Below are 17,563 nucleotides of genomic sequence, written 5' to 3'. Positions count from 1 at the left end.
AATATTAAGCAGCACAACTGTTTTCAACATTGAAAATAATAAGAAATGTTTCTTGAGCAGCAAATCTACATATTTGAATGATTTCTGAAGGAAGACTGATTTTGAGTAATGATGCAAAAAATGTAGCTTTACCAATTACAATTACCAATCATTAAATTTTAATTTACAATATATTGAAAAAGAAAACGGTTATTTTAAATTGTAATATTTCACTTTCACTCAGTTTTACTACCATTACGTACGTACGTACGTACGTGTGTGTGTGTGTGTGTGTGTGTGTGTGTGTGTGTGTGTGTGTGTGTGTGTGTGTGTGTGTGTGTGTGTGTGTGTGTGTGTGTACACTGTGAAAAGTTCCCCTTAATTCAACTTAAAAACTTAAGTTCAGCTGCTCCCTTAAATTAAGTGTAAGTATAATTAAATTGCTTTGCCGATGTTTAAGGCCAGATGTCACAGTAAGATCAATCTTTGAGTTGTTGCATGTTCACAGCCCCTTAATAAACCTTAAAGCTGCCGTCGGCAACATTTTTTTGATCATATTCAGTGTAATCGACACTATAATCCGACAGAACAACATAAATAAGGTGGTTTTAGAAAAAAAACCGAGCTTCTAACTCCACCTGGAGCGTGTTATTTGTTTTGCAAAAATCCAGCGCTCCCGCTTCATCAGGTCCAATCAGCGCAGGGGGGTGTGAGATCTGACTGTCAATCACAGGTCGTGCACACGCCACAGATCCCCCTCACTCGCGCACGTTAATATCACACGCACACGCCACGCCTGAAGTTCGCCTGGAGATTGCATGAGGCGTGATGGCGGAGAGAAAATCTACTAACAAGCTTCCAATTCCTCGGTTATTGCTATCTATGGATAGATTAGCCAGGGCAGCCTACCTCCGAGTCCATGGTGTTGATAGATGCTGAAGAGACGGACGCGTTCACAGAAAATCAGGTACACACGCACAGTGACGCACTGACGAGCACGACCTCGATGGGAGGGTGCTCGCTGGTAGTGGGGAGGGGCATGAGAGTTGTAAACATTCAAAATTTTGGCTAATCGACCCAATCTGCCAGACTTGCCGACGGCAGCTTTAATGGAACAAGACTTTAGTCAATACAGTCTCCTGACATAAACACCTTATAATGCGTCTTTAACAAAAATATAATTAACTATACAAAACTTGTTGAAATCACAGCTCAGCTTTTTAGTTGCACTTGCTTAGTCCAGCATTAATATTACTATTGCATTGTTGTGATTTTACTTTTCTAATCAGTCAGACCTACTACAGTACATTATTTGCCTTGCAGAAGATAAAACGAGTGAAAAACTCTGAAGGGATCCAAGCCATAGGGAGCAGAATATCATAAAAGCTTGTTTTTGTGGGCTGTTTTCACCCTAGTTTCAGAAGGTTATCATTTGACTTGATTTCATCATATGCAATAAAACTTTTTAAATTCTATAAAAAATTTGATTCTCATCCACAGTGTTGTAGTATCTCCGATTCTCATGTGTAAATGAACTAGTAAAAAAAAAAAGAAGAGAGAAAATAATGTGGAGTACATAATGAATTCAACAGACAGCAGGATGATGTTTTACTGTCAGGCTGCTGTGGATAAACATCCATCACGTCGTTCAGGCCTGTGAACAAAATGAATAATTCAATTCTGCACTTATTCCCATTTTAAAATGCTCCGTAAATTTTGCTACGTTTCCAGATATTCAGAGTTGCACCTCTCTCCAAATTTCTGTTGTTATCTGAGAAAGTGTTCTGGAAGAGATGCGTTTCTCAAAAACAAATGTTTTGATTTCTGGTGTCTTTTGACAGTCTGCCACGCACCATGTGCACATTTGCATATACTGTTGTACTTGATGAGACAATCCTGAACCTGCGAGAGGAATCATCTTCTGGTTCACTCACATCATGCAATCCTTTACTCGGTTTAGTCTGATTCAACCCTGTGAAATTACATTGACTTTGTAATTCCATTCCATTGTGACATCTGTGCTCTGCCCATGATCTGACTGTTTCCCAGACTGCACTGCTGGTTATCTTGATAATCAGTCAATCTCCACTTCATTCTTATAGATTTTTAAAATGGATAAATAAATAAAACAAAAAACAACTCTAATTCATCAGCAGGAAGCAAAAAGCTTTTTGACAACTCATAAAAATTGTATCATCCTCATCAACGCCTGTCAGATATTCAGCACTCTTCGAGTCATTATTGGCTTTTTAGACTCACGTCAGAAATTTCCCAACAAAAAACTTGTCTTGACATTGACACAAACTCCATTTATGGTATTGAAGTTTTCAGTTGTGCAATAAGGTCATTTTTTTTATTCTATATCAACCCCAAAATCTAAAGCCTTGATCAATATCATTAATCTCTAAGCTGGGTTCTGCAAAATCTTTGATCTTGTAAGTTTTTTTTCTTTCCATTATGTACAAAGTGAACAGTGAATGGGGAGAAGAGAGCACGGAAAATGATTTTGCTGAATGTTTCTAAACTCAGAGGTGTTAGTCATGATAAGACCAGAGTTGTGCAATGATTTGTGACTGTGAAATCATTGTGTTCGTGTAAAGGCAGACTCAGAGTCTTCACCCAATCCTGCAGGCTCCAGCGGAAGACTAAAGCTAAACTGATGCAAAAATATTTCCCTGCATAATGCATCAACTCAAGGATAATTAACTTTCCAAACCCTCGGCATTTCCTTGCTGATTGCAAATTTGCACAAAAAATAATCTTCTCATGTCTAACTTTAGAGCATGAATGGGAGACACATAATATAATATAAATTAATCTCATAGAGTGTGTGTACAGTATATTTTTTTTATATTTTTGAGAAAGAAGTCTCAGTCTTTTTGAGAAACAGTAACATCATAAATGTCTTTACTGTTGCTTTTAATCAATTCAATGCATCCTTGGTGAATTAAACTATTAATTTCTTTAAAAATAAATCTTACTGACCCCAAACTTTTTCAGTGTATTCAATATTTAGACCTTAATTTAACATAGTTTTGGAGCCGTAAGGTCTTCAGTGTTCAAGAAATAGAAGTTTTAACTTCCCACAATGACAATAAATATTTGTGATTGTTTTCGTTTTTCATAGTTTTAGAGCAGTCAGGTCTGCAACGATGGGAATGAATATTTGTAAACATTTAAAAATTAAAATTAATTTAATGAAGTTAACCTGCAATCTGTAGTTTTTCCTCTTTGTCACCATCTCTGTTTGAAATCTGCAATTGCAGTTATTCGTGGAATTATCAACTTTGCGTGGGATGTGCCTCGGCACGGCACACCGCGGATGAATCCAATGTTTTGAGGAGAATGTGTGTCTCTCCGTCACCGCGCCGGTGTGAATACTGTCATTCGCAATCACAGATTCTACTTTTTGGAAGTATGACCAACATAATGAATTTTCACCGGAAAATGTCATCTGAACAAGTAACATCCACTTTTGTTCTGACCAACTAAGGGGAAAAAAGCATTGTAGTAAATCGCGCTGATTAAATCTAATCATATCACATCAAACCGTGCAAATTATACTTTGTTCTCAAATTGGTAATGTTAACAACATCAGCATTGCTTGACTACATTTAATGCCCTTCCGATATTATCCTTGTTATCGGCCAGCCGTCATGGCCCGGTTGCAGTCTCTTCTTTTCTGTAGCCAGTCCGAAGTCTTTTGCATTTTACAACGGGTGAATTTCCAGTTGTCACTGGTGATTGTCGTTTGAACCTTTCTGGATCCGCCATCAAATTGATAAGTTTAATTATATCAAGTGCTGTGAGGAAAAAGCTATAAATCTACACCTCCAACATCCTCACACGCAATATAGCCCACTAGCCGAGACTCCTTCTTTATGTGGACAGATGTGACGTAATGACGCGAAGACATGCTCGAATTTCCCGCGGAAATCCACCAGAACCACTGGAATTAAAAACATTATTACAAGCTTACCGTTTTGAATCGAGCTAAGGCAGGCAGATCGTTTTGAACACTGGCAGGTTATGTACTTGCTCAAAAAAAATGTGGGGATAATTTTTAACCCAAAAAAGTTACGGACTGGAGCTTTAATGGTGACTCCCAGAGTGACACTAACTGCCTTTGAATGGCCCCTGCATGCATACTTTTTTAGGTTCTATTTGATTGTAATGTAGAAAGCTTACTTAATTAATTATTTAGTGAAATTTTACCAGAAAAGATTTTAGAATTTTTGTCATATATTAATGTAAAACATCTTGTATAAAATTTCCTGCTGATTTGTTTTTCTTTTCTTTATTTAATTTTTTAATTTTTTATTGTATTTATCTATTTTTGTAACTTTTTTTTTTGCCACGAAAATAGTTTCAGATTCTGACATGGCATTAAAAAGCTACTGTGTGTTGCTACTACTATTACTATTGATTGTAAGATTGTTTCTGCAAAACTTTTTAGTGCATTTTAAGGAAGTATGGGGTTTCCAGATGAGAGCTTTGAAGTATATCAAAGTGACAGAGTGCCACTATTATGTGATTGTGTTTTAGATATGTGAGGTTCAATTTTTCATTTTCTGACATTTATAATACACAGACTGAGAAGTCATATAACAAACACCTTCAAAAATACAACAGAAAACAGTTTCTCCTTTATAAGCTATACAGAATGTTTATATAATCAGTCTTTTTTTTTTTTTTTTTTTTGCCTTTAGAAAACTCAGGAAACTCAGCTCTTATTAAACATTTAATATAATTTGAAAGCAATGCTTTAAAACAGTGAAATGCTTTGAAAACAGATATTTTATTTCTATTAGTTTCGACGTAAAGGGGAAAGTAATCATGGGCCATTTTTTATGATTGCACAAATATGTTGCATATAATGTAGCGAAAGTTTCAGCATGCTGCTGAGGCATTTGGAAGATAACATTACAATGGAAGACATCATGTCACTTTTTTTTTTTTTTCTGTCCTGACATGAGTGTGACTCCCAGCCTTAATTCCTGAAGAGAATTTGTTTCAAACACTTGGAGCGTGTGAAGCAAGAAAAGTGAAGCACCGTGAGTCAGGCTTGGATCTGTCAAATAACACATTTTCTTCCTCTGTTTTGGAGTCAACTTTGAATCCAGTGGTATAGTTGTCATGGTCCAGTTGATTGTTGTTGAATCTGTGGGGAATTAAACTGAATACTAATAAGAGAATCATGTATCACTGTGATATTCAAATAATTAGACTTGCAGTACCTAGTAGAAATGCAGTGCATTGCATAGACTGCAAAGTACTAATGTAAAAAAACAAAACAAAACAAAAAACAGGGAAATTAAATGACCAAATTCAGTATTTGCCTTATTGATGATATAGCAAATTAGCTCAAAAAGGAAATATGTATAATTCATATTAACAAATTATAATTAACTATAAATATTTGTATTCGTTTAAGAAATGACTGTAGCAGAATTAATATTGCAGTTGTTTAATCAGTTCCCCCTCTGAACAGACAGCATAATCAGTTATCAATGCTAGGAAACAAATTATCTTACCGGACAAGAATGAATACATTTTTCTTAATGTATATAGTAACAGGGTAATAGCATATAGTAAAGTCGATTTAAGTGATTTTATTTGTGAGCGGGAAACACAGAGACAATAAAGCATGGATGTGATGGTCTGATAAAGGAACTGATGTGTACTAAACTAAGCAAAGATTCCTCACAGAATGAAGAAAGTAAAGAACGAGAGAGGGAGAAGAGAATGGGAAGATTACAATTGGTTAACCTCTGCCAATGAGAAACATCCAAGAATCAGGACCACCTTAAAGGGATAGTTCACTTTGAAATTAATTTTTGGTATGTTTTAGCTTACCTCAAGGGCATCCAAGATGTAGGTGTCTTTTTTTCCGCAGTAGTTTCAATTTTGATATTTTTAGGTCAAACCGTTCTTGTCTGTCAGTCATATAATGCAGGTTTATGGTCACTGTCTCAAAGAGCATGCACAGAGTCCAAATTAAAACAATTCCCCGTCGTCCAAATTAAACAATTCCCCATCGTAAGTACACATTGATCGAGACAGACATGTCCGAGTGATCTGATCTGACGTGTACGCAGACTGGTGCATAGATATATACACTAGATGTCGCCTTAAAGACATTCGTTCCAATGAACTGCCGTAGACAAGGCGACATCTAGTGTGTATATATCTATGCACCAGTCTGTGTACACGTCAGATCAGATCACTTCGACATGTCTGCGTATAAGAGGTAAAAACGATATAAATACTGTTCGTTTTCTCACACAAACCGCTCGTTTCGTGTCTTAGGCCATCGATGTGTACTTATCGATGGGGAATTGTTTAATTTGGACGACGGGGAATTGTTTTAATTTGGACTCTGTGCTTGTGTTTTGAGGCGGTGACCATAGACCTGCATTATATGACTGACAGACAAGAACGGTTTGACCTAAAAATATCAAAATTGAATCTACTGCGGAAAAAAAGACACCTACATCTTGGATGCCCTTGAGGTAAGCTAAAACATACCAAAAATGAATTTCAAAGTGGACTATCCCTTTAAAGCGGCACAACTTAGAAACACATCTAAAGGCTGCGGATGTTTACCTGCATTTGACTTCGGTTGATGAACAAGTCCAGATGCGGGAGAGTACGGAGATTCTTGATGATTTTTTGCTAGGAATGCGCTAAAGTGTTAATTGAGTTCTTCTGGATGGTCCGCGCTGAATTCAACCAAGTTAACTTTGAAGATATAGTTGCCGGAAGCAGTCAGGAAACGTGTCTCAAAAGAGATTGAGCGAAGACGTTCTTGATGAGAGAACTCTTAAAGCCAAATCAATTCACACTCATTTCTGGCACAAAGACCAATCAAAGATGAATGGGAGAAAGTCTTTGTTTTATCTTCACCATATTTGCATGTTGATGGTGGTCTGGACACTTTCAAATTTTGTCGGTTTGGTCATTATCTCCACACATGTGCTTGGACTCCAATTACAAATAGTTTGAGTCATTGGCTATTTCAAAACCATAATGATTCTGATGTCTGCACTAGAGAGACAGACTGTATGTAATATACTGTGCATATTATTGATATAAACGTGCCGTACAATAGTTAGAATAATAGTCACATATAGGTAAAAAATTGTTAATTAAAAGAATAGTTCACCCAAAAATATGTTTGCCCAGATGTTCTTGGTCCCCATCCGCCCTCATTGTGTGGAAAAAGAGCAGTTTGGACATTCTGACAAGTTTCACATACATTTAATCAAGTATTTATTTATTTAATTCAGGTGAATTGCATTAAAATTGACTGTGATTTTCCTACACGGAGCCCGTTTCCTACCTCTCTCAACTGACCAGAAATAAAGTAGTTGGTTAAAGGAAGCATTATCATCCCTGCAGGCTTCCCCTCAGAGAGCCATTTAAATCTGCAACATTGTGCTCTGAACCCAACTAAAAACAACTGAATGGGCAATTTGGGATTTAATTAACATTTCAGCATCAGTCAATCTAGAATTCAACATTTATGTTTTTAATGCATTCATAAGCTGAATAATGTGAATATTTATGATTGAAGAGCTGGCTGATGAGCTGTAGTTTAAGGTGTTTTGGATGCTACTGTTGAAATCTGTTCCTTGAAGATTTTTCATTTAGCAGCAAGAGAGTACTTTGAGTTTGGCAGTGGGTGTACTATTGCTCATACGTATGAAACTTTGGCCATGTAACTCATGTTTGTTGGCAGCATGATGAGTGATCGTTTTGGAGAGTTGTGTTATTATAAGTGATCCGATTTACAGACAATAAAACCAATGATTCCAAAAATTCCATACATTTGCATTAAAGAAGAGACCCGAGACATATTTCGAGACTAGAATACCAATGTCTTTGGGTTGGGCATATCACAATAGCATTGTTACTCTGAGGTTTACACAGGTAAACACCACTCACATTTACTGCAGAAAAAGTTTTCTTCTTCTTTGCTGTTATTGCACTGAAGACATGCTGATTCACACCCGGAGCTCTAGATATTCCCAGACTCTGTCAATATATTGACTCTGGGGGCCACAGGTGTAATTGACTTGATCAACTACACATCTACAGGCTTTAGAAACACTGGATTTTCATGCATAATGAACAGAAAGTTTCCGTTAACATATAATAAATTGCTTTTCCAAAGGCTCCGTCTTTCAATCCTACATATTTCATATAATCACTCACAGTTATTTAACCTTTTTTTTCCCAGTTCATTCTACATAGTGTAAATAGAGATTAGATATCTTACAGACATGGCATTTAAAATCTGAGATTCGTTTATTTTATACACGATTTTTAATGCTTATTCAAAAAGCCTCTATTGTGGAATGACAAGACAAGAATAAAGCAATCAAAAAGCAATAAGCAATGCATTCAAATAAATCAGTGATAATGTCAGTGATGTATGAAGCTCCACATAACACAGGCCTTATGGGGATTGAGGTTGTCTGCATTATTGATTGCTTGAAATAAATGCATCTTAGGGGGCTGTAGCTTAGGACTCGACGAATGGCCTTTTCACATCTGGTCATTGGATTGTCGGTCAGCTCCTGTAATCCCATTATTTAGATTTTGTGCAGGTTCCTGGTCACAAAATTCTGAACAAAAAATTACAGGACTGCTAATAGAAACTGTTTAAGACTGTTTATCCAGTAGTATCTTATTTATTTTAAATCTTATTCAGTTAAGATACAAAGGTCTCACTTTTTAAAAATCTGCATGAAACCTGCATGATGTACAGTATGTTCTTCTGATGAACTCAGTGAAGATAATTTGAAGAATGTTGGTAACAGCCAAAACACACACACACACACACACACACACACACACAGAGAGAGAGACATTTCTCAAAAAGATCTACTTTTATGTTCCACAGAAAAAAGAATGTCATGCAGGTTTGGAACAACTTGAGGTTGTGTAAATTATGACAAAATTCATTTTTAGTGTAAACTATATTATTAATATACAGGGAGAATGTATGGCAAAAATTTAAATTCAACATCCCATGAACAAAACATAAAGATTCTTCAAGGGATAGTCCACCCAAAAAAGACATTTCTGTCAGCATTTACTCACCTTTATGTAGTTCCAGACTCATTTTTTTGTCCGTGTAGTGAAAGCCAAAGTAACCAAAACTGTTTTGCTACCACCATTCTTCAAAACATCTTTTGTGTTCAGTAAAGTCAGTAACACTTTACTTAAAGCCTTTATTTATAATGCATTATCAAGGTATTCATAATGTATGTTACGATGCATTATATCTTTTAAAAAATATAAATGTAACCAAAGATAAAAATGTAAATCTGAATACATCTGAAACTGGTTGTTTGTCATGTTTTAATGCATTAGTCTTTCTAAAGGTGTGTTCAATGAATAGATAAGTATTATAATGTATTATAACTGTGGTTACAATTATTCATGACACCATACAATCCATTATAAGGTGCATTACAAGGCATAATTAATGCATTAAAATACTTTTATAATGCATTGTATATGAAGGTTTTAAGTAAAGTGTTACCAAAAAGTCATGCAGGAGCGACATGAGGGTGAATAAATGACGACAGAATTCTCATTTTGGGTGAACTATGCCTTTAGATCCCGAGCTTTGCCCAACCGTGGTGGGAACGTGTCCTACCTGAAGTGGGAACTGTGTGGATCTGCTGTGTTGTTGATATTCTGGGCTTGGTCTTAATGCAGAACCTCTTAGTGAGGTTGGCCACTTCCTCTCCGTGCACCATTTCATCACTGCTTATCAGCCAAATTACTGTGCTTCCATCAGTCAGTTTGATATGTGTTGCTGAACGGTTTAGGTTAAGTAACTGCGGTCGAGAGCAGAAGCCCTCAAGAGCACCAGTGTTAATAATCCACTTAGAGCAGGTTGTATTACCCGTTTGGATCACTTGTCACGTAACGGTTAGGAATTCAAGGAACCAATTGGAGGCAGTGCCCATTAGGGGGAACAATTCATTTGGAAGTGCAGCCCTCATCAGTAAGTCCTGACTAACAGTGTGTGTGTGTGAGCATCCTAAATAAACAGCCATCCCCACTTATGCACCTGTTTATGCATGTGTGTCTGGGGAGTCCGAGATAACCCGGCTAATGTGAGTTTTTCTAAGCACTTCTCAACCACAGTAGAGATTATAATGTGAATATCTCTCATCCTTTGTTCTACTGAGTCTTGTTTGGGATCATTGCGTGTCTCGTAGGATCTGCATTCATCTATCAAGCTCCATTTGACATCTGTTCTCCACCCTGCATCCAGCGCTTCAGGCTATTACAATGTAAAACCCTAATGTGCCATATGCTGCAGTCATAAATAAATATTCACAGATATGGAGCCTGTTGCGTTCTCGTGTGCACAGAAGAGCGTTGTTTGCCAGTGAGAGTTGAAGAATATGGAATAATGGTTCATATAGGTGCATTGGTTTGCATATCTTATTCTGATTCCAATTGTGAACTGACTTCTGTGTAGCAGAAGAGAACTGATACAATGCTGATATTTTTATTAGTTTGTTGTGGTCAGGCAATCTGCGAATGTTCTTCCTGTTGGAACATTAAAATTAACTGGTAATATTTCATATATTGCATAATCTAAATGTGACCCTGGATCACAAAACCGGTCACAAGTCGCACGGGTATATTTGTGGCAATAGCCAACAATACTTTATATGGGTCAAAATTATAGATTTTTCTTTTATGCTAAAAATCTTTAGGTTATTAAGTAAAGATCATGTTCCATGAAGATACTTTGTAAATTTCCTACCGTAAATATATAAAAAAAATATTTTTGTGAGTGAATGCATCGCATAAATGGACAACTTTAAAGGCGATTCTCTCAATGTTTCGATTTTTTTGCACTGTCAGATTCCAGTTTTTCAAATAGTTGCATCTCGGACAAATATTGTCCCATTCTAACAAACCATACATCATTGGAAAGCTTATTTGTTCAGTTTTCAGGTTATGTATAAATCTCAATAAAAAAAAAATTGACCCATGTGGTCCAGGGTCACAAATAAGATAAGTTGCACCAGCAAACATAATTTTTAAGGGTCAGGTTAAACGCTAGTCTTTTACCATGGCAAGTGTAATATTAGCTTGTGCTACTGGGTTAAATTGGCTGCTCCACTGAAGATTGTAGTACGAGTGTAATTTATCCTCTCAGCAGGCAAGGACTATTCAAAAGATGATGTTTTCCCATTAACTGCTCCTTTAAAGGGCATCTCCTAAACAAGCCCCTGTTGGCTGGTTCATTAATTAACAGCATATTTATGAATATATTTCAGATTCACAGCATGGTAGGGACCATTACTAATTTCTTGAATGCACCTTAAATTAAAGAAGAAAAATATTTATTAATATTACTATAGATGCATTCTTTTTATATTTGAATCACAATTCATGTTGGTTTAAAACTGTGTTTTGTCCTTTGCAAATTTTACTTCGTGAGTTTTTGATTTTGATAAGATTAGACAGGCAGGCAAGACAGATGATAGAGGTGAGAGCGAGTCCAAGAGCTCTTCTGTGAGCAGCACAACCTCATATTACATGGCATATTTCTGCCCTCTATGAATTTGTATCGGTGTGCTCCATCACCAATGATAGCAGGTCTGCGTTTTTTAGTTCTTATTTCAACATAAGTTGAAATGATGGCATCAGTGCTGAGCTGTTTCCTTAATAATTTACAGAAACTATAGGGAGTGAATGTCAAAGGTTTGGCATCCACTCATGAATTTATAAATAAAATATCTCACCACCACTATGAGCTGGCAGGGACTGGAAGATAAATAATAATAAAAGCTGTATTCATCAGCTTGTTTCATCAGCCTGTTATGATTCTTTGAGAAACAGCTAGAACAAAAGTGGCTTTTACTTTCTTGTAGAAATGTCACTACCCATGAACTTTGTCTTCAATGGCCTTCCTGATTCATATTTGGTCTGTAGCTGTCTCCAAAGGTTCCCTAAGCGCACTGGAGCCTCATAGGAATGACATTTGATCTCGGCTAAGGGCCGGAGCAGTCAATATACACTAACCCACTTTATCCTCTGATTACAGATGCAAAATTGGATTAAGAACCATGCCCTTAAAGATCCATTATGGACAGGCCAAGTTATGAATTGCACCTGGAGAGTGAGAAAGAGAATGTAAAATGCACTGCTATTTATCCCAGATTTTACATGACAGCGTCCCGCGTCGTATCGAATTTCAAATTCTTTGACGTGTGCTTTACTTGCCAAAATAAAAACTGCTTAAGGCGAGACACTACAGGTGAATAGGGTAAACATTTTAAATAATAGATATCACCATGAAACTTCCTCAGTTGATTACTTACACAAGTATATAAAAAAAATGTATTACAAGTTTTAGAAATTTGTTTAATTATGCAAATTAGGCATTAACTCATTAAATATGCACGGTTTTGCATATATTTTCGGTAGATAGATCTGAACATATGATAAAGCCAGGTGAAAAGTTATTTTTTCATTTTGTTTACACAAGATGGAAAAGAAAATTCTGAGGGATTTCAGGATATATGCTTTCATTACCTAGGAAATCAAAATGTATTGTCCATAGCCTTAAAAAAATCAATTTTCGCCATTTTTTTAAAATTTAAAATGTCACATAAATCAGGCCAGGAAGGATTTATTAACAAATCCCTCTGAAAATATCTTCAGAATACTGCTAAGTGTATAACTGGAAAGTTTGGTGTACACAGGTGTACATAGGCTGAGATGTTTGTATTGGAGAATGACAAAAAAACTCATTTTGAGAAAACGGCAGTTAAAGAGTTAAACAGCTCTAAATGAGATTTCGTCCTTAGCTTTAAATCCCCCTTTGGACATTCACGATTGGTTACTGATAGAAAGGAAATGCCCATATTTGGGTTACATAGCGTTGTGCAGGAGACTCAGAGCTTTACAACGATCCCGGTCATGACAGACTTCAGTAAATAGACGGATCTCGGCGTGTCGCGTTGGAATGCTAACTTCTTGGTAAATTCGGGAGAAACTTACTGCCGCAAGTAAACAAAATGTAATAAAATAAACATCTTAATGTATATTTTCAACGTTTTCTTTGTATCAGTTTGAAAGAACACATACTGAACGAGTAAACTAGCCCAAAATCTCATTCTCAAAATGTTTTTGCCTGCCGTGTCTCGACCAGCAAAACAGACTGACCTAGTCTGGTCAGGTATTAGCTAGTTTTAAAGGTGGTTTGTGCACTTGTTAGTTAATCTGGGTGGTTTAGAATATTTCATATTTGGAATTTCATATATAGAGTATTTAAAGTTCACCAATTATGCTATTTTAAAAGGTTCTTATTTTGGTTTTGGAGGTCTCCTACAATAGGTTTACATGCATCCAAGAAAAAAAACACCTTAATTTTCTCATAATATACATGGCATCAATGCCCCCCCCCCCCCCCCCCCCCCCCCACACACACACACACACACACACACACACACACCGAACCGTGACGTCAACACCGGGGTACGTACCGACCCGTCAGTTTTGTGTACCGTTACACTCCTAGTCCTCATCCTTTGGAAGTGCATGCAAAGTGGATTTGCTTTTACAGTGTAGAAAACAGCATCATCTTGGCATGTTGACAACATAAACCAAACCAAACCAACATAAACCTCTTCCTGGCCTCAGCTACAATTACAGCCTTTGAGGATCAAATGAGACTTTGTTTGCGGGCAGCCAATGAAGACCATAGGCTCTCACATTATGCAAATTTGTCGCAAACCTACTTAGGTTGGTGCAGGAAGTAAGACTCACTGTTGACTCGTCTCAGGCAGTTTAGAATAATTTTTTCTTTTCTTTTTTTGGGGGGGAGACAATAACTCCATTTATTGTGCACTTTGATCTGTGAAATTTTGCAGACCTTTAACATCCACAAACAGCTATATTACACACTACATGAAAGGTAATATCCAAAAAAGCATAACAGCAACACTTTATGCTGTGTCTCTCCTGTACAGTCTGTGCTTGAATTATATTTTCTGGAAAGTTCTAAATAATTTCAGTTGCAGCAGAAAATTCTGTCAGCACGAATGAGATTTTTTATATATGACCATGGAAACAAATCACAATTTTAGATCATTAAAGTAATTTAAATACAATTTACTGGCTGACTTTTTATATCAGCAAATTTACATAATAAAATGCTTGTTGAATAGCACCCCATTTGGGTACATTGTTCCACAGGAAAATAACTTGGATTACAGAAGCCTTGGCTCCTTGCCTACAGTACATTTAGTGTGTACTATTTTTCTAGCCTTCACTTGGTTCACGGCTACGTTTCTGTGCTAGACATTCGAATCAATAAATGAATAACCTGCACATTATCAGCATGACAAATGATAGCAGCTGTGCTACTTTTCTTGTGAAGCGCTCTTTGGAGGTAATCAAACTTTTTTCTGCCTTTTTCTTTATTTTTTTATTTTTTTAACCATGACTCTTCCGGAAGCACAAAAGAAAGGATCTCCAGAAGGAATTACGGAAATAGACAGAAAATAATGAGCTCTCACTAAGTGTTTCCCGCTGAAGATTTACACCGAGCATGGGGGCGACTCCTTAATTACAAGAGTAAATGAATTGCCAGGTTTTGTCTCCTAATGATACCATGTGGGAAATAGCAAACATTTGAATCTAAATTTTTAACAACCATTTAAAATTATGATTAAATAACATCATACTATACCCTACGTATATCCCACGCCATCATTCATTAATTTCTTCATTCCTCTTCCCTTGTTAAAAGCGACACCATCAATTGAGATTGCCGCATTGTCATCTTGTCAGGGTCCTTTAAGAGAGTACATCAAGATTACTCACTGTTTTTGCTATAAGTCTTTGCTATTGTAAAATGTGAGAGTGGCTTTTGCCTGTAATTTATTAGAGCTGTAAAGCGGGGGACAGGTTGAATAGCCCCCTGCTAGTTTTCATAAAGCAACAGAGCGCTGATGCAATTTTCCCAGTAAATGTCTCTACCATCATTATTTGTCATGACACAGAAATCAGTTTAAGAGAAGTTCATGTAGATAAGCGTTATAAATACAGTGACCCCAAAGATGCTCAAGACATTCTTAAAAATGCCTGAGAGCCATTGTATTAGATAACAAAATTCAAGCCAGTTTGCAACATGATGCTCAATGTTAAGTTCTCAGCAAGTTATTCATCATTATTCATCATTCACCAGGGTTATTATGAACTGAAATTAAAAAAGAAATAAACATTTACTTACTCGAAATAAAATAAATGTTAGCTGAAATAAAGTATAAAAAAGTTATTTTAAAAGTTATTTTATTTCAGCTACTTGCCAAAGATTTGATTTTTAACTTGATTACTAAAATTAACTTGATTACAAAAAAATTGCTAACCTAAAACTGAAAAAAATAGATATATTTATATGAACATAATGAACATAATTAAGAAAAACTTTTGCAACACACTGTAATATTACTGAAATTTAACTGAAATTAAAATGAAAACGGAAAATATAAAAATAAAAACTGATCCAAAATATTAATAACAACTTGAATAGTATCTCACAGTATGTCATTTACTGACCCTAATGTCATTCTAAACCTGTGACTGACTTTTTTCTATGGAACACAAACATATTTTGAAACAAATAATAATATTTTTTTTGACCATTCATTGAAAATTAGTGGTGTCCAATGTAGTTTAGGATCCATTGACAATCATTGTATGTATAAAAACAGTTCTTTAAAAAATAAAAACATTTTATGTTCCACAGAAGTCATGACATGAGGGAGAGTAAATGAAGACCAAATTTTAATTTTGGGTAACCTATTGCCCTTAATATTCTTACATACATGCAGAACACTCTCTGCACATTAAGAATGCAATATTTATAATGCATTATAATCCATTATAATTATCTACCTTTTGCTTTTACCCCATTGTATTATTTGAATAGCCTGACTGATGTATAACCTGGCACGTCTGACTTTAGGCATTTAGCACCTGTTGCTGGTAATTGTGCTGGAGTTCAACACATGTGATGGCAGTTCAGTCAGATGCTAGACTGAAGGGAGATGAGGAAGAGAGAGATAACCCCTCTCTCTCTCTCTCTCTCTCTCTCTCTCTCTCTCTCTCTCTCTCTCTCTAACAGATGGACTAATAGCATAATTAAGTAGCCGTGCGCCCGGTTCCTGTTTACCGTCATGTTGCTTAGCAATGACATCAGCCAATCCCTCCATCCCTCTGTATAATCCTGCCCCCTCCTCCTCTCTCTCTCTCTCTCTCTCTCTCCCTCTCTCACACACACACATGCATTCATCCCGGTAACAGTGTTAGCGTGCTGTAGTGGTCTGAGCGCAGCTCACAGGCAGACGGCATGACCACAGTGTGCTGGAGCCTCTCATGTAGCCCACCGCTGCCATCGCAAACTCACACACATGCACTTACACACCAAGACACGCAACAAGTCACGCTTCAGGGACACTAACAGATTACCAGAGCAAGGAAGATTCTACTTTTGAAGGTTTTTTTTTTATTTTATTTTTATTTTCTTTATTTCTTTCTTTCCTTTTTTTTTTTTTTTTTACCGCTACCACCCGCCACCCCTTAGCCGGGTTCAGGGGTGGTGGCACATCCTCTAAAGGGCTGCATGAATGACACAACGCAAAGGCGAGAAGACGACCATCAGCATCCAGGAGCACATGGCCATTGATGTATGTCCAGGTCCCATTCAGCCCATCAAACAGATATCTGACTATTTCCCCCGTTACCCACGGGGTCTCCCCCCCACAGCTCCTCCGGCCCTCAGCCGCGCCGGCTCCCTGCGGAGCAGCTCCACCAGCCAGAAGACAGAGGGCCCGGCCTCTGACCCCAACAGAGATGAAGAAGACCTGGACCAAGCCTTCGGCGCCACCGCACTCGTGGCCAGCAAGAAGGAGGAAGAGCCCGACGTGGAAGGCTACGATTCGGACGACTCCAGTGAGTAGATGTTTCTTACTCCTTTTCTTTGTGCCACTCTACAATGACAACTGTTGCCTCAGATTCCTCTGTCTGTTTGTTTTCATTCACCCGGATGAACGAAAGCAACTGGCAGCAACTTGGCAGCTCTGATTGAATGCTGGGAAATGGCAGGGGTTTATTTAGCACTTGTGATTCTTTGGGTTCAGACAGACAATGTTTAGTAGGTGAATGTGTGTTACATCGAGCCTCTTTGTGATCCGCACACTATGCCGTCTGGTTTTTGTGTTCGTTCCTTAGACCGACACATCTTTAAAGCGATTCTTGTGGGCATCAGGTGCGAGTCATCAGTTCCTGTTGTATATCTATATCTGTAGAGCTCTTGCCTGTCCCAGATGTAAATCCTATTATGGACCTCTGCCTGCCTCTCCGTTTGCTGTCTGGTTTTCAATCATGGCAGCCTGTAGACTAGATTAGATGGAGCCCTGTGGTCTCATGTGGTCATTTTATCATTATCATTGTCTTAGATGGGGTTAATCCATACAGTGTCGAGCTTAACGTGTGCACTCGAGCATGTGTGCTGATGGAAACACTTTATAGC

The 17,563-nt window shown here is 37.2% G+C and overlaps 1 protein-coding gene across 3 annotated transcripts in view; it reads left to right on the top strand.

The window, feature by feature from the left end:
- doc2b (double C2-like domains, beta) overlaps window positions 1–17,563 on the top strand; it is a 241,731-nt gene that overhangs the window by 132,465 nt on the left and 91,703 nt on the right. For all 3 annotated transcript variants that reach the window (XM_082170723.1, XM_082170722.1, XM_082170724.1), the window contains one exon: window positions 16,798–16,983. In XM_082170723.1, coding sequence (XP_082026849.1) covers window positions 16,798–16,983 — 186 coding nt within the window. The remainder of the gene's footprint in view (window positions 1–16,797; window positions 16,984–17,563) is intronic.

Source organism: Leuciscus leuciscus (genome assembly GCF_965113295.1).
Source record: "Leuciscus leuciscus genome assembly, chromosome: 5".
Taxonomy (NCBI): domain Eukaryota; kingdom Metazoa; phylum Chordata; class Actinopteri; order Cypriniformes; family Leuciscidae; genus Leuciscus; species Leuciscus leuciscus.
The sequence above is the reverse complement of the archived record's forward strand: the minus strand, read 5'-3'. Positions and strand labels throughout refer to the sequence as shown.